A 26,748-nucleotide genomic window follows, 5' to 3' on the forward strand; every position below is an offset into this window, starting at 1 on the left:
GGAAGCCCGATGTTATTTTTTAACAGAAAATATTAATTAAATATACAGTAATATCTATTAGTGTCTTGGAGTCCATCCATTTTCCCCACAGGGCTAAAAATTTTGCTAGGTTTCTAAAAGTTTGCAGGTCCTTAGGCTCTGTTGTCCTAGTGCTTAATGGCTGTGTCCTGGTAGTTAATTTGAAAAGCCAGTTGCCTCAGTCGTGTAATTTTAAGAGCCGTTTATTCTGTATTCTCTTCTTTCTTAAATGGTTTAATAAATTTTCAGATATTTAGTTAACACGCTGCAGGAAGAGAAGTATTCCTAACCCTAGTCCTAGAAAAGAGTCACAATAGTAAATAGGTCAAGTCTGTATTGTTTAGGGAACAAGGAGATTTTTGTTGTCTGTTTTAAAGGAGTGCTCCTTGTGAGAGTAGGGCTCTGGATACAGGTGAATAAATTGTGACACGGGACTGCTTCCTTTTTCCTACGGGGATGTTGCTGTCAACTGCGTAACAATGAAGGCATTTTGTGTAAGGATTTGAGGCTCCAATAAGTTTTTCAAAGACACACATACTATATATATATTTTTTTTCATCAGGGAGAGTCTCTCTGGGTACTTCAAAAGAAGATAATGATGCTTGAAAAAAGTCGTTTGAATAGCTCTTAGGAAGCTGCTGGAATCCTGCTTAGAGATCCTTATCACAGTAGCTCTACTATTACCTAAGAAAAATATGACCCTCACTCCTGTTTCAATCAACATAATTACTGGGTCATTACAGAATTCAGCGTTGTTTCAAAGGCAGGCTGCCCTCAGTTAATGAGAATCCAAGCTGCACATTTGGCAGCTTGGGCCACCGTTTTCGTCACCGATCTCCACTTTGTTGCTTCGTCTGTCAGAACCGCCCTCAGGACAAAGGGCGGTTGGTGGAGGTGGGAGGGGTTGGGGCAAGGGCTACGGTAAGAGGAGGATATTTGCGTGGCCTGTTTACAGGTTACTCGGTTTCAGTGTCAAGGCAGTTTATTTGCACATCTCTGGCGAACCTCCGGTCTGAGGTCACACAGACGCCTGGGTGGCTCACAGGAGCCAGCAATGAAGCTTCCCTTGGGCCGGGACTCAGGAATTTCACCAGCAGGGACCAACCAAGGGGCCCAGGGACCCCGGCTTCACTCCAAGTCCTGTGCCGGAGGGTTGGCGGCGACGCTCCGGGCGACGCCTCCGCTGCCGGCCAATGAGGAGCAGGGACCGCGTAGGGGCCTGCGCTCATTGGGTCGCGGTGGTTCCGCCCCGAGGTGAAGCAAAGCTGCCGGCCCGCTAATAGAGTCTCAGCTACAGTCCGGCTTTTGTGCGCTCGCCGCTGGTCACCCTGCTGGGCATACCTTTACCTCTCTTTCGCCTAATTCTTCCGTGTCTTTTTCAAGCCCCGACTCATCAGTTTCACAGTTTTATCTTCCTTGCCCTTTAACTCTCACCTTCCTTCGCAGATCAGCATGCAGGAAAAAGACGCCTCCCCACACGGTTTCCTGCCTAGGTTCCAACATTTCGCTACGCAGGCCATCCATGTGGGCCAGGAACCAGAGCAATGGACTTCCCACGCTGTAGTGCCTCCCATCTCACTGTCCACCACGTTCAAGCAAGGGGCTCCTGGCCGGCACTTGGTGAGCTGGGTCTGTCTGGGGCGGTCCAGTGTTGGGCGGTAAAAGAGAGATGGCTTATAAATTAAGAAGGCACGCAAGTAATTTGTGAGGTTTAATTTGTGTATATCAGGAATGATGTTTGCTACACCTGTAAACCTCCTTGTAATAAAGCTTTGTATTGAATGGTTCAATGATCATATTTCTTTTGATAAGCATTTCTTTTGATAAGCAGGACTGGAAGGAACAGTTTGTCCAACATGCCCTATAGATTTGGGCTGATATTCATGTGATTTTGGCAAATTTGCAGTTCAAAACTGAGTGTCATAACTTCCTTAAGTTACCTTTAGCAACAAAAATTGTAAAGATATAGTAAGGAGTCAACTAAGAAAAAAATTAAGAGTCTCATAACTCACCTGGAATCAAGATTATTCCCAGTAGCTATTAACTCCCAATATTATTCCAGTAGTTATTAATAGCCATTGAGCCAGATTCATAGTTACATTCTATCATGTGTATTACATATATTGCCTCAGATAATCCTTACAGCAATTCTAGTATGAACTAGGTTCTTATTTCCCTCATGAAAAACCTGAGGTTTGGGGATAAGTATCAATGCAAAGGCCACCTGGCTAGTAAGCAGTAGAGCCGGGATTCCAATGCAGTACTGCTCTGGAACCCCACCCACTCTTGGGCATTAGTCTATCCTGTGCTATACTACAGTAATGCTAGCAATAGTCTAACCCATTGCATCATTGTGGTTTAGTAATTAAGAGCTTAAATCATGTAGTCAGAGGACCTAGGTTTGAATTCTGACACCACCTTTTTTTAGCCAGTTGGTCTTGAGCAAGTTACTTGACTTATCTTAAGCCTCAGGTTGATCCTGTGTAAATGGGTTAATAATAGTACCTACCACATAAGTTGTTGATATGTATGTTAAGCTGCATTGTACATTATAACTGCTCAGTAGTTTGCTATTTCATGGTGTTCATATTTGCACTTTTTCTGTTTGATCTGGACAACAACCAGGTTAGAGAGCAAGACAGATATTATGTACTTTTTATAGAAAAGGAACCTACCCAGAGTCATAGATGAGATAGGCCTCTGTGTTCATTACATAGCTTTTCCTTTTTTGGTAGTATACTTGATGGATCTTGGAGTATTTAAAAGTTGCTGAGGTCCAGAAGAAATTACAGTTGACCCTTGAACAACAGGGGTTTGAACTGTGCAGGTCCACTTATATGTTGATTTTTTTCAATAGTAAATACTACAGTGCTGAATAATCTGCAGTTGTTTGAATCTGGGGACATAAACCACAGATATGGAGGAACCTCGGATATGGAGGGCTGACTATAAGTTGTACATGGATTTTCCACTGAGCAGGGGGTCGGTGCCCTAGCCCGGGAGTTCTTCAAGTGTCAACTGTAATTGAATACACTTTGTAGATCCAAAACCTTGATTATACTTCAAACACCTCTTTAGTGTGTTATGTTATATAAGTTGAGGAAAATTCTTTTAGACGTGGCCCTTTGTTTTGTGAAGTAGAGTTCTAAGGGCATTTCTACAACTGGTTTAGGATACTTCTAGCTACTATATTTTGTAATCAAATTGTGTACACAACCTGTCTCCCAAGTTTCTTCCTCGTGTAGGGCTTTGTGAATGTGTAGCTGCCCAAGCTTTAGCATTTAGTGCAAAAGTTAATAATTTAGCTGTGATATTAACAATTAAATGTTTTCAGAGAGGCAGCAGGGGTGGTAAAATCCACAAACTCCTCTTAATATCTTTAAGATGTCAGTTAAGAGCACTAAAGAGAATTTGAGGAGCTGAATGAGAAGCATCTAATTCTCCACTTCCATCTGGAAAGTCATTGAATGAATGAGCGTGAGAACTGGCACTGAAATATGCTTCTCCCCCCACCCCCCTCCCCAACCACAAAGTTAAATCTCTGCAGTGAATATTTAGGGAGACATGGACTACCTTTCCATGGCAATAGCCACATGAATCTAAACTTTTTTTTCTGTCTGGAGTACAGCTGCAGGTCACATCAAGGAGGTGATGGTGGCCAGTAATGAGGATATCCTGGAGCCCTATAAAATGTCTACCCAGTTTGTCAAAAACAAGGAGACAAAAAAGGCAACAAAACTTAAATATCTATATCTATAGCCATATCTATATCTATCTCTAATACTGGGAGCTCCTGAATCAGAAACAGTTGTAAGAGTGGTTGTGTTTTGTTATGTGCTATGTGGGGCAGGAGGAGAAAAGTATGTATAGGATTTTTAGTGAGTGTTTAAGTCCTGGCTTTGAATTCTGGCACTGACATTCCCTGTAACATTTGGTTTTACTTTCTTTAGAGCAGATTGTGAGGATTAAATAAAATGACTGGATACAGAGAGAGACTGACAAATACTGTATGATATCACTTATATGTGGAATCTAAGAAATAAAAGTAACTAGTGAATATAACAACAACAACAAAAAAACAGACTCACAGATACAGAGAACAAACTAGTGGTTACTAGTGGGGAGAGGGAAGGGGGGAGGGAGGTTAAGGTAGGGGATTTAGAGGTACAAACTACTATATGAAATAAATAAGCTACAAGAATATATAGTACGGCACAGGGAATATAGCCAATATTTTATAATGACTACAAATGGAATATAACCTCTAAAAATTGTGAATCATTATGCTGTACACATGAAACTTATGTAATATTGTACATCAACTATACCTCAATAAAACTAAATAAATCAAATAAAATGACTGGATGAATTCAGGTAGTATAGTGTCATACATGTAAAAGGAATATAATGCAAAATTTAAAAAGGGGTTGTATAGAGCTGTTTTGCCGAGAATTACTCTCTTTTTTGAATTGCTTTTGTAGAGCTAAGATCTGAACTTCGAGCATTTGTAAGATCTGTTCATAGCTTCCTGTTGGATGCTAAACAGAGCTCACAACACTTATTTTTTAGGAAATGAAGTGCAGGTTAGAAATAGGTTTACTCTGTTGGTTCAGGTGGTTCCTGTTTCCTAATATCCCTAGATTAATGAGTAGAGGTGACTCTAACATAAAAACCACCATTTATCTAGTGGTTAGCACATGCCAGGCATCATGCAGAGAACTTATCTCATTTTATCTTCACATCAATTTTATGAAGTAGATATCTGTATTTTATTCCCATTTTAATGGTATGGAGATTGACTCTGGGAAATATTAAGTAACTAACCTATTGGCATGTAGCTCATAAGTGGCAGACACAGAATTCTAACCCAGTTTGGCTGACTTCAGGGCCTCTCCATACCACTACGGCCACAACAGTGATGCTTCTGTCTAATGGCAAGACATGTAATAGATAAATAACAGAAAGGCATGGCAGGATGGACCTGTAGTTGAGGAAATGTCTATGTTAAGACCCTGATAATAAATTTAAATCTCTTAGGATGAACTCTAACTTCTTTCCTTCAGGGTTTTGAGTACAGCCGTTCTGGAAATCCCACCAGGAATTGCTTGGAAAAAGCAGTGGCAGCACTGGATGGGGCTAAGTACAGTAAGTGATTTTCATTTCAAAGTTTGTAAAATCTAGAATCCATTCTTATTTGTATAGAAAAAATTATAGAGGCACAGAATGTAGAATTGGAAAGAAATAAGGATTAGCTAGTTCAAAACTCTTATTTTTTTATGACATTGAATTATTTGCTTGAGGTCCCACAGCTGCCTTCATATGTATATGTGTAATTATAAGGTGAAAATAAATATGAAGAGAGGCAAAATGGCAGAATTTGCCACTTAGAATTCATGTAAACGTACTCTTCGTCTGAAGCTGTCAGTATAAATAGATACAAATTAACTAAGTTTTATAATACCACCTATGAGAATATAAGCTTTCTTATACTCTGGTTCATTCACCTGCTATTTTGTGCCTGAGAGTAGCACCAAGGAACATTTGCAATAGCCAGGTACCCTTGATACTGTGCTTTGGGAGATTAGGGATTAACTCCTCAAAACTTGAATTTCTTCCGTGAAGGGAGTGGACGGCTGTTAAATCATCTTTGTACTTTCTATACAAATGATACTAAATGAGGGCAGAATCGTGAATTTAAAAAAGGAGAGTCTTAGGAGTTTTCTCACAGCAAAAGTGTAGAAATCAGAAATGTTAATATGAGCTTTGGTGTTTGTTTGGGATTGGGGGAGTTTCTTTTGTTTTGGGTGAGAGGGGGAGTTTTTTAAACACTAAATTTCTTAAATTTAGTAATGTGTGGGGAATATTATTTCCCACAGAAATTATAAAGGCTGAGGGTTCATATGCCAGACACTTTTTTCAGGTGGGCTCCGGAAAACACGGTTGTTTTGAATGGGATTTAAAGGTTAGCTTTCTGTATGAATTCATTGTTGGACCACAGATCTGCTTAGTAGAGAACTGCAATGTCAACCTCAACTTTTCTGAAAAAACGTTGCAAAAATTACATTTTCCAAGTTAATTGGATATCCCATCTACTGGTCACAAGTGATTTTTATCATCAAGGTGATACACTGATATTTTATCAGGATATTTTTCTTTACAGTGTTTAATGTGTACAATGCCAGTTATTTTTTTATTATTCAGTTTCATTATTTTTGTTCAATATGAGATTCAGGATCACATGTGTTTAAAGAGAATCCACATTAAAAAATTAAAAAAATAAAATTTATTAAATTTACCAGGTCTGATTGTGAGTTTTGTTAAAATATTTTCTCAACTGCATATCCATATAGTTAATGGATGAATCATATCTTAGCTCTGTTCCTCAAGTTTGAAATTTCTTTAGAGTTTGATACTTCTAAAGTGTAATTTAATTGGCAATTGGTCTTTTGTCTCCGAATTTTGTAAAGAATTATTTCTTTGAAGCTTTTCAGAGAAATGTTATAACCAAAGCAGAATTAAGTATTTTTATTTTAAAGATATTTTATTTTTGAAATAGAAAGGGGGATTTTGTAATGGTATTAATCAGGGGATTTCTGGTGACTCAGTAGTGACGGTTGTCTTTCAGTCAGCAGAGAGAGGGATATAAAGTAATGCAACTAAATACTGTAGGTGTTTTTAACCTATAGTTCTGACATTTTGGTTTACTCTAACTTGGTTTTTACCTTAGGTTTGGCCTTTGCTTCAGGTTTAGCAGCCACTGTGACTGTTACCCATCTCTTAAAAGCAGGAGACCAAATTATTTGTATGGATGATGTGTATGGAGGTAGGTGACCTCTCTCATTCATGTTGTTTCAGCTGATATTTGAAAGACAATAAAATGGGTCCTGAATTATATTAACAGTGCTACCAGGATTATTGACTATTGATTATCTTTTCAAAATATGACGAACAACTCTATGCTGGTTCACACTTGATAAAGGAGGAGCATAAACACTTAGGGTCTATGCTCCAGAACTTGCTTATAAGAGAGATTGTTTAATAATAATTTTATTTAAGCAGCTGGAATGAGCTTATCCCAGATATATTCTACTCTAGAGAAGATAGTGTTTAAAGAGAGAGTGTTCTAGTGTAATTAAAAATTTTTACCTCCAGTGAAGATGGTCTATAACCTAAGTCATTCTCAAAGGGCTTAACTCTACCCAACCCTTAACCACCCCACCCCCTGCGTTTTTTTTTTTAGGGAAGCTTCTGAAAAGCTGTTGAAAGCTATAGACCTCTTTCCAAAAAATGCACTTAAGACTATACCCAACGTTTATCATTTTAATTTTAAAATGATAAGGCTCCTCTCCAAGGACCCTTACCCCTTGAAACCTATCCATGGATACAAATTTAAGAACTTTCATTCCAAATTGTTTAAATGCTAGTTATATAAAGTGGTAAGTGGGAAGGTAAGGAAGACAAGTTGTCCTTACCTTTAAGTAAGACTGATTTTTGTGTTCAAAACAACAGCAAAAAATTTTGTAAGTATATTATACATATATACCAAATGCTTCCAAATAATTAAAATGTGATTTATGGAATATTATTATCATTTTATCTATCTCCTATTTGAACAAAAAGTTAAATCTGTAAGTTCTTTGAAGGAAGAGACTTACTCTTAGTAATCATTTTATCCCTCTCAGAAATTTGCAAAATGCTTTATATTTTATCATAGTACCCTATGATAGTCTGATGAATTGAAATTATAGAAAAATCAAATTTTTCATTACTATTATAATGTATTATAAAAACCTTTTGGTAAACATAGGTACAAAATCTTGAAAATTGCTGTTGATTTTTTAACAATTCTTTACATTCTTTTTCTATCTTATATTACCTAGGATCAGTCTACCAAAAGTCCAGTATATCTTTTTTTAAAAAATAAATGTATTTATTTATTTATTGGCTGCATTGGGTCTTCGTTGCTGCCTATGGGCTTTCTCTAGTTGAGGAGAGCAGGGGCTATTCTCTGTTGCTGTGCGCGGGCTTCTCACTGCCGTGGCTTCTTGTTGCGGAGCACGGACTCTAGGTGCACAGGCTTCAGTAGCTGAAGCACTCAGGCTCTAGAGCACAGGCTCAGTAGTTGCGGCGCATGGGCTTAGTTTCTCCACAGCATGTGGGATCTTCCCGGACCAGGAATCAAACCCTTGTCCCCTGCATTGGCAGGCAGATTCTTAACCACTGCACCACCAGGGAAGTCCCTCCAGTATATCTTTTTTTTTTTTTTTTTTTTTTTTTGTGGTACACAGCCCTCTCACTGTTGTGGCCTCTTCCGTTGCGGAGCACAGGCTCCGGACACGCAGGCCCAGCAGCCATGGCTCACGGACCCAGCCGCTCTGCGGCATATGGTATCCTCCCAGACTGGGGCATGAACCCGTGTCCCCTGCATCAGCAGGCGGACTCTCAACCACTGCACCACCAGGGAAGTCCCTCCAGTATATCTTTGATGATAATTTTTTTTTTCTTTTTTGGTTCACTATCAATAACAGCAAATTTTTCTTTAAATTTGCATATATATACATCAAATCCAGAACCGTATTTTTAAAAGAAGCCATTCTAAGTTGAATGATTTATCTTCTTTCACTGTAAAACTCTAGTAGTTTGATTTACATTGTCTCATTTGTCTACTAAAGCTTTCAGAACCGCATAACAAAAAGATTGCGAAAGAACAAAGGATAAAAACCAATTCTTTTCTCTTACCAAAGTATAATCAGTTTGAAATTTTATTTTGAATATTTCATTGGCATTGATTCATTCATTTTTTTAAATTTTATTTATTTATTTATTTATTTATTTAGTGGCGCTGGGTCTTAGTTGTGGCATGTGGGATCTAGTTCTTTGACCAGTGATCGAACCTGGGCCCCCTGTATTAGGAGCCTGGGGTCTTAACCACTGGACCACCAGGGAAGTCCCAGTTCATTTATTTTAGATTTGAGTAGTAGGAAGGAATTGTTTTAGAAAGATATTGATATTTCAGGAAGCATGCCACTTCATGTTTGAAGAGTAGAGATTGTATATTTTAAGAAACATTTTCTGCTTCACACAACTTGGTGTGGGTATCAAGTGTATTTTATTTGACTCTGATTTTTAGTTTAAAATTTAAGCCTTATATTCTTTAGTATATGAGAAGGTCAAACTATTCAAACAAAGTAGAATTGCTTTTAGTTGTTTCTTTATTGGTGATTGACACTTCCTTATATTTTTTAAGTGTTTATACTTTTAAGGAATTAATATTTCCTAATACAGTTTTCTTTTCATTTTATCTGATTCTCTTCTGCCTCAGGTACAAACAGGTACTTCAGGCAGGTGGCAACTGAATTTGGATTAAAGATTTCTTTTGTTGATTGTTCAAAAACCAAATTGTTAGAGGCAGCTATTACTCCAGAAACCAAGGTAACTCAGTTTTCAGTTTGTTTGTTTTCCTTGTGATGTTTTGTTTTCATCATTTCTGTTTGCTTGAGGAAATAATTTAAATCTGAATAACAAATTTTACTGGAAGCCATTGGAAACCATCAAGATTAGGATAGGTCTGACTTCTGTGTAGTATAGCATAATGGTTAGGTGCGTGCATTCTGTATTGGGATTCAAATTCTAATTCTGTATCATGGTTGGTGTATTATCATGGGCAAATTATTTAACCAAAGTCTCATTTTTTTTCATTTGCAAAATGGGGACAATTGTACCTGCCTTATTGAAAGGTGATTGTGTGAACTAAATGAGATAAGGCGTATGAAATGCTTATTACAGTACCCAATACATGATGACTGTTAAAAAATTTGTTAGCAAAAGCAGACAATTCTTAACTGCATTACCAAGCTAGTATTGGTAACAAAAGTCACCACAGAGTTTGGGTTACAGAAAAGGAAGTTTGTAAGGAAGCCCCCAAACCCTAAGCATAGTTTTAAGGGTTCTAAGGGATACTTCAGCAAAATGATAGAAACAGAGAATGAGCCACAAGCAGTCTTTAGCTTCCATCCTGGGAAGCTTGTATGCCACCGGAAGGTGTTTTGTGCTGGAATGAATGGCATATGTGATATTCTTTCTTGGGACTTCATTGAAATTCTGCATGGGGAAAAGAAGGACCAGTGCCTTTTATAAGTATCAGCCTTTTCCAGCTTTTTGCTAATGATTAAAAGGTTTGAATTGTACTCAAGATTATGTTGCAGTGAATGCTAAAAAATGAAAAACTTTTCTCACACAAGTTACTTTGAAGATTAACACCAGGGTGAGCTTTGAGTGATTAAGGCTTGTTTTTAAAGGAACTTGTTTTTTTTTTGTTGTTGTTGTTTTTTGTTTGTTTTCTTGCTTGGGAGAAAAGATTCTTATTAAAATAGCTGGTCTGAGTCTTTCTAAGGGAGGAAAGCATATTGTGTGTATATTAATTCTTGTCAATAGAACTTTATATAGTGCCTCTTTACCAACTTGAATTAATAATTTTTCCCCCTGAAATGTCTGCCTCATCATTTGAAGTAGATTTTTTAAGTCTACATAAAATCTACTTTGTATTTATTTACTTATTTTTATTTTAATTAATTTTTATTATGAATGAGAATAATAAATTCTTACCCAGAAATAAATTTTTATATGTTCTTAAATAATTCTGTTCTTGTAGAATATGCATTATTTTAACTACCATGTCTTTTCTACAGTAAAACTCTAGAGAAGGAAGAGAGTTAAACCAGACCACTTGTCCATTTACATAGAAAAAAGAACCATTAATCCTTTTAAAAAGAAAGCTGTAGATAATGTCAATCAATACAGTGGCAGCTTGTTTAACAAACAGAATTCTTTTCTTTGGTCTTTTCTATAACTGTCAAACATCTATGATGTGCCTGGATTGTGCTTGGTTTTTGAATAGACAGATAAATATGATACTGTCTCTTAAGTGAGCTGTGGCCAGGTTTTCTGTTGTGTGTGTCACTTTTCTTCCTCACTCTAAAACCCATTCTCTTCTTCAAGTTCTGGGGACTTATTTTGTAGGTTCTAGTGCATCTGGCGTTAAGTTACTATTCAGGATATTTTTGGCGTCATAGAGATAGTTCTCTTTACTGAAAATTCCAGAATGTAAACTTAGACAACCTATGTTATTTATCTTTGAGAACAAAATTCCCAGACATTGAACTATCTCTTTGGAATTCATCCTCTTTTTAATGGAAAATAATTACAATAATTAACTTGAATGCTTTTCTGCTTATATGTACACTATCTCATTTGATCCTTACAACAACTGTATAAGGTAAATATTATCAATCCTATTGTATAGATAAAAAATTGGAAGAACGTAGAGGGTTAGTTACTTACCTATGATGACTTCTTAGAAATTCATGGGGCTGGGATTCAGATTCAAACCTTTAAACTTCATCATCTATGGTCTTCCAATGTAGCCTCTCAGATGGTTACAGTATATGAGATAGATGTTTGGCAGTGTGTTTTTACAAACTATTGTCATTTACTGAATTGTTTTAGCTTGTTTGGATTGAAACTCCCACAAACCCTATCTTGAAGATGATTGACATTGAAGCCTGTGCACATACTGTCCATAAACATGGAGACATTATTTTGGTCGTGGATAACACTTTTATGTCGGCATATTTCCAGGTAAATGATTAGTAGATTACACAGGTACCTGTAATTAGGAGAGGAAGGACTTGTTTACATTAAATTACATGAAATCTGCTTATAATTATTGATTAGACAAAGAATTAAAATTGGATCTTTCCTACCATTAGTTAATATCTTTTCAACACTACGTTAATATGTTGTGTGGGACTTTGTGTGTTTTAAATGTTGTCTTAATTAAAGCTTTTAAGTTCTCTGTGTAAACTCTCTGAAGACCTGGCCGTATTATATGATTGTATATGTCAGTGCCTTACACATAGTAGGGGTTTCAATGTTTATGTTTTGGTTCCAGGTCAGTTATATTATTTTATATATATTTAAACCTGGCTAACTTTTCAAATAAAAGGAAGAGAAAAGCTATACTCAATGACATCTCAGTGTACATTACACATTATTTCTCCATTTGTCTTCCCTCTTTCTAGTTTGTCTTCCCTCAGTGCTTCGAAGACCATGCCCTGCCCTCTATATCTTTACCTTATTTGTATCATGAATTTCTACTCCATGTTTCACCTTGTATCTGTGAGTACAGCTCCTTTACAGTGCTCCTTTTAGACTCTCTCTTTTCCTGCCTGTCCTCTACATACATCTCTTCGCCACTCAAACCCTCCCATTCATCTGCAATTCCTTTCTTTCTTTTCTTGTACATTTTTCCAGATTCTTCTTTTCTGCTTTGCTCCTTTTGGTAGATCATCTTGGGATCTCTCTATAATTGACTGGTTGTCTGCCTTTTCCCCACACGTTCTCCTTTTGTTTCCTCTGAGTAACCTAACTCTGTTTCCTTTCTTTATTAGGAGTTACCATCTCCCTGCTATTTCCTTTTTGTCTGTATCCTGTGGTCATTCTTATTACACCTCCTGTAGTTCACCTTTATTCTGCAGAGCTCCTGAAACCCAAGCTCATTTTCTCCAACTCTTCAATTAGGCAGATGTTTACAAGCTCAATTGTTTATATTCCCTGCCTCTGTTCTGGGTCCCTGAAGTTGGCTGACTCCCTAGGAGTCTGCACAAAGCTGTTCTTCACCTTACTCCATTTTATTCGGAAGGCACTACCATGTTTTACCTTCCTTTCCTGAAACACATTTCCTGGCTACAATGTGTTCAGATGGCTTCATGTGTCATCTACCTTTGGCTCATGATATAGCTTCAGCTGATTCTTTTTTTTGGTACGCGGGCCTCTCACTGTTGTGGCCTCTCCCGTCGCGGAGCACAGGCTCTGGACGCGCAGGCTCAGCGGCCATGGCTCACGGGCCCAGCCGCTCCATGGCATGTGGGATCTTCCCGGACCGGGGCACGAACCCGTGTCCCCTGCATCGGCAGGCGGACTCTCAACCACTGTGCCACCAGGGAAGCCCCAGCTGATTCTTATATCAAGTAAGGCAGTCTGTTTCCAAGTGAAAATCTCCTGGCATCATCTATTTGTCCCAGGTGATTTTCACTCTTGGAGTCTTTATCCCAACTCCTTACCCCATCTACCACTTACAGTAGGGCAGTTATTATAGCATAGGATTGCTCTAGCTGAGTCATCATGAGTCCTGTATATTCCCAAAGAGATCGCATGAATCATTTTAGCTGGGCCTGCCCAGGTTACTCATCAGGCCTGGCCCTTTTTCTCCTATTGTTGTCACTAAAATAGGTCCAGTTTTTCCACCTTTCTGAAGCCCACATCATATTCCTAATGCCAGGGACTGCAATTTGCTTCATTTCAGTCTGGATTCATTCCAGTTGAATTAATCAGAATCACAGTGTCCCTAGGCAACCACAAACCAAATGTGGAACCACATTTGGTTCCACAAAGCAAATCTTCTGAAAAGATCCTCTCATTATTTTACACTCATGAAAAGTGGGTATGTTCTGTCTTTCCTGTCTTTTGTCTTCTTGATCTTTTATAAGTCTCACAAAAGGCAAAATGGACATACAAGCATAAAGTTTCCACGTAGAATCTCTGAATTCCGGTAGTCTGAGTCCTGTCTCTACCAATTTTTTAAATCTGAGTGATCTATTTTATTTTTCTTAGTCCCTTTTCCCCATCTGTACAATTAGTCATAAACATACTGATTTTATTGAGTTAGATAAAGTATTTTGAACAATGCTTCACTGGGTTATGTAAAGTGCTTCACTGGGTTATGTAAAGTAACTCATGATTCTTGGAGCATAATGGCATCAACAGTTGTTAGTTATTGGTTTTAATTTTTCCTTTTGACCATAGAGTTTACAGAATGTTAACACTGGAAGAGGCCTCACACAACATCTAGTTTGACTCATCACTTTAGAGATGAGCAAACACATATATAGAGAGTGCTTTGAGGAATACCACACTTAAAATGTCCTATTTTTGAAACCCTAAATGAAAAGTCCCATAGCCCCCAGCTAGGGAGGTTAAACACACACACACACACATGCGCGCGCGCACGTACGCACACACACATGCATACACACACTTTATTTTAAAGGAAATTTAAATGGAAAGATGTTGATATAACATTATTTAGTGAATAAGTTGATTATTAGTTTAATTTTCACCGTAAATAAAGACATCTAAGACTAAAGAATTACTTTGCAGGAAAGTTCAGTGAGGGAAAACAATCTAAACAAATTTCCTTATAAGTGATTTTACACTTGACAAAACTAGTATAATAAAAGAGTAATTAAGAGTCAAGATCATGGCAAATCAATAAATAACCACAGCATACATTGTAAGGTTTTAATGATTAAAAACCTAAGCAAATCACTTTTATACTTACTTGACAGAACAATTGCTAAATGTGTCAACTATTCCGTGTTTACTGAGTCATAAAATGCCAACATCTCTGCTAAAGGTAATAAATTTAGGGGCTAGTCAGCAACTGCTGTAAAGAAACAAGTTCAGAAGACCTGTTGACCTGAGTTTATCTGCTATTTCCAGAAAATTTGTGCCTTTGGATTTAATACTGGTTCTAATACTTTGTATTTTTATTTGGTGTGAGGGAGGAAAGGGAAAGATAATACCAGAGTTCCTGGAAATTTTAAGATGTGCGTATTTTTAAAAGTTAGAATAGGAATGGAATTTACAATAATAAATAGGCAGGCAATGAAGCATATTTTCAAGTGATTTCCCATCCGGAATAAAAACCTTTTATTCTTTTCAGCGGCCTTTGGCTCTGGGAGCTGATATTTGTATGTATTCAGCAACAAAATATATGAATGGTAAGACAGTCTTCACTTAGAATGTTCTTTTCCATCAATAGATGAAAGTAGCATAAGACTTTATCCTTTTATCCCTTTACTTCTATTATTCAGGTTTTCTCTGTGACTCATGTAGAAAGTAAGAAAATACTTTGATTAAATATAGGACTTCATTTATAGCAGACAAAACTATGCTCATGATTTAACAGCAGAGGATTAAAATTTACTATAAATGTTATATTTTTATCCTGCTGATAGCTTAAAAAGAAACATTTAATTTTTACATTATTTTAATTTTATTGTTTAAGGTATAGCTTTTGCTAAAGTTTATTTAAACTGACTCTATAGCGATTTTTCCCAGAGTTTTTTCAAGTGAAAGTCACATTTTAGAAATTATAAGCTGAGGAATAAACATATGTTGTTTTTAATTTAAAGTTTTTTGGTTTTGTTTTGTTTTTTTTAGGCCACAGTGATGTTGTGATGGGCTTAGTGTCACTTAATTCTGAGAGGCTTCATGATAGGCTCCGATTCTTGCAAAATTGTAAGTATTAAAAAACCCAAATTTCCCCTTATGCTCTCAAAGTGACTACATTTGATATTTGTATTTCCACTAAGTGCTGTGAAGTGATAGCATTCCACTAATTTAGGAAGAAATGAGAAATAGTGGGAAAAATTCTGATTTTTTAGAGGAAAGAGAAATTGGGTTATAAAAATACAGTTATAACATAATAGGGCTTTACAACATGACCAAGAGATACGTTTTGTTATTTTTCAAAGCCATGTTAATTTTGATCATAATTTGGTAAAGCTCAAGTAAATTTTTGTTTTTTTCTGTCCCACCGAGCATCACGTAGGATCTTAGTTCCCTGACCAGGGATCAAACCCGCTCTCCTTGCATTGGAAGTGTGGAGTCTTAACCACTGGACCACCAAGGAAGTCCCTCAAGTGAATTTTTAGTTTTATGACTTAATGGATTCTTTTGTCTCTTTTTTTAAACATTTGGAATGATGGCTTTCTTATACTATACCTTTTATATCTGAAATGATGATAACTTTTAAATGGCACTTAACATATAAACTTATATTTTTCAACAGGTGTCTAAACGTCTGTTTTCTGTTTAGATTGTTTTCTTATCTCAGGTATGGAGAAGGGTTTATTGGAAGAGACTTGATTTAACCACTGTGATTTGACAGAAAGATAAGATACAAACATAATTAGGAATAAAAATCCCCTTCCAGGGAATACATGTTGGGTAGCAAAAGGGGGCACTGAGGAAGGAAACCAAAATTTATTGCTTGATAAATTCCTTTCATTTACAAAAAAAAAAAAAAAAGGACTGAGGCACGTATCCTGGAGGCATGGGAAATCACAGGCTGCTTTAGACAAAAGCTAAATAGAATATTGGTAGAACACTCAGAAATAATAGGAGCTGAACTGCTATTTTCTCTGTGTATTATAATACTCTGTCAAAGAAATACAAGATTAAACTATGTCCTTTCATTAAAATCATAGAAAAGACTTGATGCTCATATTTGAAAAGTTCATATCATTGTATTTGTACTTAATTTTCAGGATAATTCATTTTCCCTCTCATTTTTTTAAAAATAAATTTATTTATTTATTTTTGGCTGCGTTGGCTCTTAGTTGCTGCGCGTGGGCTTTCTCTAGTTGCGGTGAGCAGGGGCTACGCTTTGTAGCGGTGCGTGGACTTCTAATTGCAGTGGCTTCTCTTGTTGCAGAGCACGGGTTCTAGGCACGTGGGCTTCAGTAGTTGTGGCACTCCGGCTCAGTAGTTGTGGCTCACGGGCTTAGTTGCTCCACGGCATGTGGGATCTTCCCAGACCAGGGCTCGAACCCGTGTCCTCTGCATTGGCAGGTGGATTCTTAACCACTGTGCCACCAGGGAAGCCCTCCCCTCTCATTTTAAAGCCCATTTCACTAAGCATGTTTTATGCTTCATTCTCATGTTTCTAATTTGATATATTAATTTTTCCCACTAAAACTCAAACATTGGTCTTTGTAGCTAACTTCTCAGAGTCACTATAATGAAAAAGAGCAGTGAGAGGATTTTCTGGGTGCCTCCTCACCTTCAAACTAATCCAGGACATGTTCATTTTGCAGCTCTTGGAGCAGTTCCATCTCCTATTGACTGTTACCTCTGCAATCGAGGTCTGAAGACTCTACAAATCCGCATGGAGAAGCATTTCGAAAATGGAATGGCAGTTGCTCAGTTTTTGGAGTCGAATCCTTGGGTAGAAAAGGTTATTTATCCCGGTATGTTAATCTGCTTTCTAAGCACATATGCTTACACTAGGATTTTAAGTGTCATCCTATGCATCCTGTTTATGTAACATTTGTTTGTAAGTTAGGTGCTTTCATGTATTTTTATGTTGTTCACTTATTGAGCTTTTTGTGTGTCTGTGTGTCAGGCTTTTTGGTGGGTCTGATGGTAAAGAAGATGGACATGATCTCTGGCCTAGTGTTGTCTATAGTCTAGTGGTTGCTTGGATGTTAAAAAATTAATCTTACATATTTGATGTTCCTGTCTTTAGCTTGAAGGTTTGTGTATACCTGTTCCAGGATTGCAACCTTGTACTTTCCAGTAATTTGCTGGTAATCTTATCAGTCTGATATTCCACATTAGCTCTAACTTTTATCTCATATAGATTGAGACTTGATACTTGGTACCAAAACTCCCCCGAAATTCTATTACATTTTTTTGGAATTTCTTCACCTTTACAACATCTAGAAATGCTCATGTGAGTTAGCAGACTTACATGTTACTCTTTGGATTTATTTTACCAGACTTTTTAATAGTGGTCTGGTCATCTTAAGTAAATAGTTCTTTTAAACCCTTTTGAGGTGTGCATCCATGTAGTCTTGGGTGTAAAGGAGAATTAGGCTTGATCCCTGCCCTTAAGGAATTTAGATAAGGCAAGGCAGAAATACGTATGAGATTAAATGCCCTAATATGTACACTAGGTATAGAGCTGTTGACTGGTGTGCATTTTGAATGGAGGAAGGGAGAAAAGTTTTGGGCTGTGCCCTGAGGAGTGGGTAGCATTTGTTAAAAGGTCATGGACAAGACATTTCAGATTTTTTCCATAAGTGTTTATTAAAGCCAACCATGGGCCAGGCCTTGCACTCGGAACTAGGATCCAATTATTAATAAAAGAAATAGCTTTCTCCTCATGGAGTTAGTCTGGTGGATAAGACAGACATTAAGCAAAAAAATTACAGAGGATATAATTAACAGAGGGAAGGGGGCGGTCAGTGGAGAGAATGTTCCAGGTTAAAGGGACAGCATATGCAAAAGTCCCAAGATGAAAAAGAGTGTGATGCCACTGGTGTAAAGAAAGCTGGCATGGCTAGAGCAAGGAGAGACCAGAAAAGATAGGTCAAAATGAAGCTAGAGAGATAGACAGGGACCAGAACAAGAGGTCAGATGTCAACATGGCATAAAGCTCATTATTAGGCTTATTTGCAGTTGACTTAAGCAAATGGTGATTTTGTTGTTGTTCTGAAATTACATGTTTGACTCTAAAATAAGACATTCGTTATACCTTATGACTACAGGACTGCCCTCTCATCCTCAGCATGAGCTGGCAAAGCGTCAGTGCACAGGTTGCCCAGGGATGATCACCTTTTATATCAAGGGCTCCCTTCAACATGCTGAGACTTTCCTCAAGAACCTAAAGGTAAACTTTCAAACTAGTTTTTTAAACTGTAGACGTTAAGACCTTCTTATAACATTATTATAGTCATTATTTCTCACTTCCACCTGACTCATATTAATGTTGTTGTACCTGGAGTTCACACCCACAAGCCTCTTTGTCATGAAATGCTTTGGGTTGGAAAATCACTTGAAACAAGAGTGTTGCAGTAGCAGATATATGAATCTGCTTACTTAACTTATTTAACTCTGCACACTGCCGTCCATTTGAGAGAGACAGAATGTTCTAATCCATTGGTTTTTAAATTTAAAGTGAACCGTCTTTTCAAATGAAGTATTATATGAAACCGCAGTAGTGTGTGGTCACTGCAATGACGAAAGACTGTTCTGAAATCCAGCCTAGGAATGGCTTTCTAAACCCTGCACCACCCAGGTTGCATCTGCCTGGAGTGACGGAAGGGAGGCCTTTGCCTAATGTTCACAGAGGCAGAAGGCTCTCAGGGGCCCTGGGAGAGAGACCTGTGTAACTCCATACTTTGAGCTCATGCAGTAATGTATGTAAGACTGAGTTTTAAATACTACAGATCTAAAGAAAAGGATGCTTCTGGATTAGTCAAAGTTCTATTGGTTCTAAAATTTGTCCACTTCTAAAATCAGAAATATAGTAGTGCACATTTGATTTAACACAGTTGTGAGAAGAATTTTTAACATGTTGTGAAATTCTATGACACTATAACACTAAATACAACAACCAAGTTTTTTTCCCTTCTTCCCTAGGAAGGGGTTAAATAGATGTATTAATTTAGTGAGTGATACATATTAATGAGTAAGTTTGTATAACTTGATAGACATTTAGAGATTTTTATTTAAAGGTTAACCACAGAGCTATGTCTCAAGTGTAATAATTCTGAGGTTTTAGAGCTCATGTTATTGTGCTGAGTCTTAGTTGCAGCTGAAGGGCTCCTTAGTTGTGCCTCATTGGCTCCTTAGTTGCGGCACGTGGGCTCCTTTTATTAGTTGTGGCAGGCGGGCTCCTTCTTTGCAGCTCAAGGGCTCCTTAGTTGATCTTTGTCTGCTCCTTAGTTGCAGCATGTGGGCTCCTTAGTTGTGGCTCACCATCTCCTTAGTTGTGGCACATGAACTCTTAGTTGTGGCATGCATGTGGGATCTAGTTCCCTGGCCAGGGATCGAACCTGGGCCCCCTGCATTGGGAGCGTGGAGTCTTAACCACTGTGCCACCAGGGAAGTACCGATGAACTTTTTTTTTTTTTTTTTTTTTGTGGTACGCGGGCCTCTCACTGTTGGGGCCTCTCCCGTTGCTGAGCACAGGCTCTGGACGCGCAGGCTCTGTGGCCATGGCTCACGGACCCAGTCGCTCCGCGGCATGTGGGATCCTCCCGGACCGGGGCACGAACCCGTGTCCCCTGCATCGGCAGGCGGACTCTCAACCACTGCGCCACCAGGGAAGCCCACCGATCAACTTTTAATGTTTTAAAAATTAACACATAATATGTCTAATTGGGGCGTCCCTGGTTGCGCAGTGGTTAAGAATCTGCCTGCCAATGCAGGGGACACAGGTTCGAGCCCTAGGCTGGGAAGATACCACATGCCGTGGAGCAACTAAGGCCGTGCGCCACAACTACTAAGCCTGTGCTCTAGAGCCCGCGAGCCACAACTACTGAAGCCCATGTGTCTAGAGCCCGTGCTCCACAGCAAGAGAAGCCACCACGATGAGAAGCCTGTGCACTGCAATGAAGAGTAGCTCCCGCTCGGCGCAGCTAGAGAAAGCCCGGGCGCAGCAACAAAAACCCAATGCAGCCAAAATAAGTAAAATAAATAAATTAATTAATTTAGTCTGGTGAAATCATTGTTATGGATTTTATTCTGATTTTTTCTCCAAGTTTTTATCCAATTTGTAGTTTATTCATAATTGCACCATTTTCCATCCCCCGTCCCGAGGCCATTTTATCAACAACATTTATTTTTAGATTTTAGTATTTTTATTTTAGTAGAAGATCTATATTAATATTTTCTTTGCCACAGCTATTTACGCTGGCTGAGAGCTTGGGAGGATATGAAAGTCTTGCTGAGCTTCCGTAAGTATTTCTGTTTTTCTCAGTATTTTAACTTTGATTTCAGCTGTAATGATTGTTTGGAAAAGGAGTAGGATAAAATCGGGGATCATTCAAGATATTTAGCAATAAGAGCAGCATGGCACTATCTAGTTGGAATGGACTCTAACTCCATAGAATGGAGACCCTGATAAAAATCTAATGGGGGCTACTAAACAGTAAGCTGCGTCCTCCCAAATTTTGCTTTTTTCCTATTTGCCTGAAGGAGATTCCAGCGGTAATTCTCTGACCTCCGAACCAGGGCCACTTGTTCTACTCCACTCTGCTCTGGAAGGGAGGTTGGAGACTTTGTACCAGAAGGGCTGATTTTAAGACTCCAGGGGAAATTGAGAATGTGTTTCTGATAAAAAAAATCCTCCATACTCTTATTTATCAGAGGAGAGCCCAGCTAGTTACCATCAAGTCTGTTTGTTTTCTGTTTTCTGTGGGGTAAATGGCTCTGTGTCATCTGTGACATAAACCCAAAATTCAACTGTATTCCTGACCCTTCATTAACTGACCCAAGCAATTCATCTAATTTTATCAAAGCACCAGAGGATAATAGAACACAAAACAGCCTAAGATCAGGGAGTCCAACAGCTTATATTACAGACAAGGAAACAACGGTTCAGAAAGTTTTGCTGATGAATCAAATGTCACACAGGAATATGTTAGCAACTTCACTCTTGAGGCTTTGCGTCAGAAACTGTGAGCGGAGAGTTTAAAGCAGCCTTGATCTGGATTTGAGAACATCAATCACTTAACCTTTGTGCTTCAGTCTTTTCATCCATAAAATAGTATTAATAATTAAAATAATGATTATTATTTAATGATTATCTGTCCCAGCAAGCATTCCTGAGCTACATCCTGTTTTTCTTTTTACGTTTCTATGACCATATATTATAATTATTACAGAGATAAATTAATATCATTACCTATTAATTTTCAACTGTATTAAATGCATGGTATATTTCTATGTTTTAATTTTCATGAACATTTCTTTTTTTTTTTTTTTTTTTTTTTTTTTTTTTTTTTTTGCGGTACGCGGGCCTCCCACTGCTGTGGCCTCTCCCGTTGCGGAGCACAGGCTCCAGACGCGCAGGCTCCGCGGCATGTGGGATCTTCCCGGACCGGGGCACGAACCCGCGTCCCCTGCATCGGCAGGCGGACTCTCAACCACTGCGCCACCAGGGAAGCCCTTCATGAACATTTCTGAAATAACTATGTGCAGAGGAATGTCAGGGATTACTAAAATTTAGGCACATTTCCTGCCCTGGTTTAGTAGTTTATAGTTCATGCGGAGAGTCAGGCAATTTCATAATCTTTAAAAAAAAAAAATGAAACCCAAATAATGATTCAAATAATTAAAATAAGCCATAGAGGTTTTTGTTAGTCTTTCAGGAAAATGCTTGCTAATAAGTCTGGATGCACAAGAGGGCACACTCAGCATATGAAATTGGTTTATTTTTCGTAGTAATGCAATGTATATTACTTTAAGGCTCTCTTAAAAGTAGACCTTGCTTGATTTATTTAGGGATGTGGTTTAAAGTTGCTTGGCCCTCAGGAGCTCCAGCTAAGCGCTAACCCCAGTGCCAGTGGAAGCATAAATTTAGGTCAGAGCTTGTCTGTTTTATCACCCTCATTCTGTGTCTCCCAACAACGCTGCAACCAGTGCAGCATTGCAGTCAGCGGGGAGGAAGCTGAGCCAACATGTACTGGGTTGGTCTCCCAGCCTAACAACGTGTGTTAACTTGGTGACCTTAGAAAACTTACTTATCCACTCTCAATTTCAGTTTTCTCGATTGTAAAATGTGGATAAAAGTGTACTGAGATAAGGAAATTGACTGAGGCCAGGTAACTTTTACAAGCCCAACACAGCCAGTATGTGGAGGGGCTGAGAATCATACCCAAGTCTATTGGTCCCAGAAGCCTAAGTTCTTATTTCTACACATTCACTCTCTTTTAAGGAATTAAGAGCCTAAAAAGGCAGAACATTTTAAGGAGGAGGTTTGCATGTAAAACTTCATTAGAGTGATCAAAGAAGATATTCATTTACTTTGGACACAACTCAGATTTTCTTTCCATGGGCCTGAAGTGGATAGGAGAAAGTGATTCCTTCTGCGTGTGGTGGAAGGGGACGGTGGAATGTTGGGGGCAGTGTACATCTAAGCGCTCCCTAAGACTATATAAGCCTCCCCTCTGTGATGTCTCAGCCCGCAGAGATTCTCCCTCCTCTGATCTCCGGCAGTTCTTATTGTCCATACTTGTTTGGTATTTGCTGTAGACTGTTCCGTTTTGTGAATTGTCATAGTCTTTAGCTCCTGCTTTGTTACTTAAAGAAAATATCTCATTCTTCTTGGTTTCCCAATTCTTACTATAGAGCCTGAACCATAGTAGGTGCTCTACCCTTACCCATGCTGACGATGACGATGAGTTGCTACGTGATCTTGAACATCCTCTGAGGCCTCTGTGTCATGAGTTATGTGTTGGAATTAATTCCTAATGCTTAGTGATTGCTACCAGTGATCGTAGGTTGTCTTTCCCTGATCTGCCTCAGAAGGTCCAGTTCTGGATTGATCCTTTGATCCAGATGGAATTAATTCTGACCAGCTCTTGATCCAAGAGGCCTCTTATAAGTGCAGCTGGTTGGTCATGGGGTGTATGACTTCTGGCCAAGGCCTCATTCAGGTTGGTGTTAAAATCCACACACTGGAAGCTATGTCTTCCCCTCCTGCATGAGGGTGTTTGACTGGCACCTTCAGTGTCCGATTGAGTATACCTTACTGATGGTATGAAAACAATAAAAGATCTTTGTGTTCATTTAAAATCATGACTAGAAATGATAATTTGCACAATTCCTTAATTTTTTGCCTGCGAAACATTGTAGGTATATGAAGCATTTGATATTTAGAGTAGAAAAATTTTGAAAATAGTTGCAATTTATGAGATAGAAACATGCATCCCCTGCTACAATATAGTGATCAAAACTTTGCTCGTTCTTTCTTTCAGGGCAATCATGACCCATGCTTCAGTGCCTAAGAGCGACAGAGAAGTCCTTGGAATTAGTGACACACTGATTCGACTCTCTGTGGGCTTAGAGGATAAACAAGACCTACTGGATGATCTAGATCAAGCTTTGAAGGCAGCAGTAAGTTTTATTTTAGTGTGTGTGTGTGTGTGTGTGTGTGTGTGTGTGTGTGTGTGTGCGTGCGCGCGCGCGCGCACATGCTTAATCTTGGGAGCGGCGGGTCACTATGTTTATAGAGTGGCCTCACTATGTTTATAGAGTGGACCGTAAACGTTTTCTCTTTTCTTATTACAATATACAGGGTGTATAAATGTATAGGGAAATCAGTCGAAATGCAGATTTAAAAGAATGTAGTCTTCAGAAAAGAATTCTTGGAGGAGGTGAAGTCTTTGCCTGAAGGTTTAATAACATATTTTTCTTGTGCACTGTTAATACAGCACTCTCCAAATGCAAGTCACAACTAGCATTCCAGAACTGCTGTTAGAGGTTGCTTCCTGCAAAAAGATCAAAACTTCTGAATAATTGAATGGACCATTAATGAGCCTTTGCAGAGTTTTCAAGTGAAAATTTTAAGGGACTTTATTACCTTTCACAACTGTAATCTTCCTGGTATCATTCCTGTTAAAAAGTTTCCTCTTTCCCTTATTGTAATTGACAAGTCAATTCTGTTAAGATCTTTTTGTTAATTTGGATATACATTTGCCTCTGAAGGAGGTGAGATTTGTGCTGCTATTGGGGATTGTGTTCTTTTTTTCAAGCTTAAGATTTATATTGATCATGTTTACAATATAATGGCATTTCATTTTTCATGTTTTCTGAGGAATTTAAATTATTAAATGAATGTTCTTAAATCAAGGGTGATTTTGTATATTGTTGAAAATTGCACTCAAAGCAATGGTTTACACTTAATTACCATAAGCCAAAAATCAAATATCTGAAAAGTCTGTGAAATTTTACTGATTTAAGGTTGTACTTACTATTTTTTTAAAAAATAAATCTAATTATCAAATGTATCCCATTGTGATATTTCTGTACTATGTGGCATTAAATTGTATTCCTGGGCCCTTTTAATTCCCAACTCTTAGAGGTCTCAGCTTCTTAATTTTTATAAATTCAATTGTGTAATTATCATGGTCAAATCTTAGTGTTTGCACGTTAGTTATAAAATCTGTACGGGGCAGGTCAAAAGCCACTTTTATAGAGAAATATTACTTCTTATATTTTCATCTGAAATAGTAAATTTGTTGAGGCTAAAGGAAGAAATAGTTTCATAGCTAGAAGCATAATCAGCAAGTTATTGTCACTATGTCGTAAGTCAAAATAATTGGATTTTTTAAATTGTTTGTACTAAAGACTTTCAGTCACATTTGCTATCACCATTTGTTTCAGTTTTAAAAAATCCTATCATTGGGACTTCCCTGGTGGTCCAGTGGTTAAGACTCCATGCTTCCATTTCAGGGGGCATGGTTTGATCCCTGTTTGGGGAACTAAGATCCTGCATGCCCAAGGGCATGGCTGGGGCAGGGGAGCCTATCATTGAACTCGATTAATAATAGTGCTGGGTAGGAGGAGAATACATACAAATACATATTCTTATGTATTGTGCATTTCTGAATTATGTGTAGGGACCCTGGAAATTCTGTCTCTGTAGGTAGCAGCATTTTTTTTTTTTTTTTTTTTTTTTCCGTACGCGGGCCTCTCACTGTTGTGGCCTCTCCCGTTGCGGAGCACAGGCTCCGGACGTGCAGGCTCAGCGGCCATGGCTCATGGGCCCAGCCGCTCCGCGGCATGTGGAATCTTCCCGGACCGGGGCACGAACCCGTGTCCCCTGCATCGGCAGGCGGACTCTCAACCACTGCGCCACCAGGGAAGCCCGGTAGCAGCATTTTGAGGCTGGTTATATCCCACTGTGGTTTCTGGAAGACTTGATTTCTTGCCATTTCTGTACCTTAAGGCTGTAGGGATAAACAAATGACCATTTGAATAAGAAAAGAAAAGGCTATTTATTCTAAGCTTACAAGGGAGTCAGCTACTGTCACTTGTTTTTTGGCAGACTCAAAGGAAGGCAGAGCATAGGAATTGCAGAAATTTTAATGCCTGTTAATGTGGATGAGAAACAAAAATTTCCGAATTTAAAACTGTTAGATGACTTTTAAATGAATAACATTAAATCACTGTCATAAATGTTAAAAAAAAAAAAAAAGCTAAGAAAAACAAAGGCAGACAGAAGAATGAAAAAGCTTTGTAGTGTAAAAAGAGAAGTCTTCAAGTATGCCCCGATTAGAGGCTGTTGGCCTAGGGAAGCGGTGGGCAGGTTGACTTGAAGTGGGGATCCTGTGTGATTGGGTAGGGGAGCATATTTGGTTTTCTAGGTTTGGTCCTCAGTCAAAAGCAGGGACAAAAATTAAGGAAGCTGTCAGTTATTAATCAAGTCCTAACCATTTGGGGCTGATTATTACAGAAGTTACTGTTTAGCTTCCTGGATTGTCACTAGAGGCAGTAATCAAATTTCCTACACATCTGACTTATAGCAGCTGGCTTCCTGGGTTATTTATTGTAGATAAGGAGTTGGTTTTCTGGGGAGCTTGCTGCAGATGGTAGGTCAAAGGTCTATTTTTATATATGGTCTATCCATTGCCTGAGCTTCTGGTGAGCAGCAAGTAACTACCATTTTATTAGTCAGAATTCTCCAGAGAAACAGAACCAATAGGGTGTGTGTGTGTGTGTGTGTGTGTGTGTGTGTGTGTGTGTGAAGAGAGAGACTGAAAGAAATTTATTTCAAGGAATTGGATCATGTGATGGTGGGGGGCTGGTAAGTCTGAAATGTGTGGGGCAGGCTGGAGAATCACCTAAGAGTTACTGCGGTCTTGAGACCAAAATCTGCAGGGCAGGCCAGCAAACTGGAATCTCAGACAAGTTTTCTGTGTTGCTGTTTTTGAAACAGAATTGCTTAGCCTTCAACTGATTGAGTGAGGCCTACCCACCTTATAGGGACTAGTCTCCTTTACTCAAAGGCTACTGATTTAAATGTTAATCACATCTAAAAAATATCTTCACAGCAACATCTGGACGAGTATTATTTGACCAAACAGTTGGCAT

The 26,748-nt window shown here is 38.4% G+C and overlaps 1 protein-coding gene across 2 annotated transcripts; it reads left to right on the top strand.

Annotated features, from left to right (window-relative positions):
* Positions 1-1,268: 1,268 nt before the first annotated feature.
* CTH (cystathionine gamma-lyase) lies at positions 1,269-24,564 on the top strand. 2 transcript variants are annotated; one of them, XM_079937714.1, is made up of 12 exons: positions 1,269-1,638; positions 5,082-5,163; positions 6,746-6,841; positions 9,341-9,450; positions 11,524-11,655; positions 14,801-14,858; positions 15,301-15,378; positions 16,959-17,111; positions 18,414-18,535; positions 20,554-20,606; positions 23,631-23,769; positions 24,087-24,564. In XM_079937714.1, the coding sequence occupies exons 1-12, from the start codon at positions 1,471-1,473 to the stop codon at positions 24,111-24,113; spliced, it is 1,218 nt and encodes a 405-aa protein (XP_079793840.1). In that variant the 5' UTR covers positions 1,269-1,470; the 3' UTR covers positions 24,114-24,564. The 2 variants fall into 2 exon arrangements, with proteins under 2 accessions (XP_079793840.1, XP_079793839.1); XM_079937713.1 differs by lacking the exons at positions 23,631-23,769; positions 24,087-24,564 and adding an exon at positions 21,709-22,182.
* Positions 24,565-26,748: the final 2,184 nt, after the last annotated feature.

This window comes from Stenella coeruleoalba (assembly GCF_951394435.1).
Source record: "Stenella coeruleoalba genome assembly, chromosome: 1".
NCBI lineage: Eukaryota > Metazoa > Chordata > Mammalia > Artiodactyla > Delphinidae > Stenella > Stenella coeruleoalba.

Excerpts from the sequence above, each read along its gene's own strand:
- CTH (XM_079937713.1), top strand. The coding sequence starts at position 1,471 with ATGCAGGAAAAAGACGCCTCCCCACACGGTTTCCTGCCTAGGTTCCAA. Across the intron at positions 14,859-15,300 it reads AGCAACAAAATATATGAATG|GCCACAGTGATGTTGTGATG; the intron begins GTAAGACAGTCT and ends TGTTTTTTTTAG. Across the intron at positions 17,112-18,413 it reads AGAAAAGGTTATTTATCCCG|GACTGCCCTCTCATCCTCAG; the intron begins GTATGTTAATCT and ends TTATGACTACAG.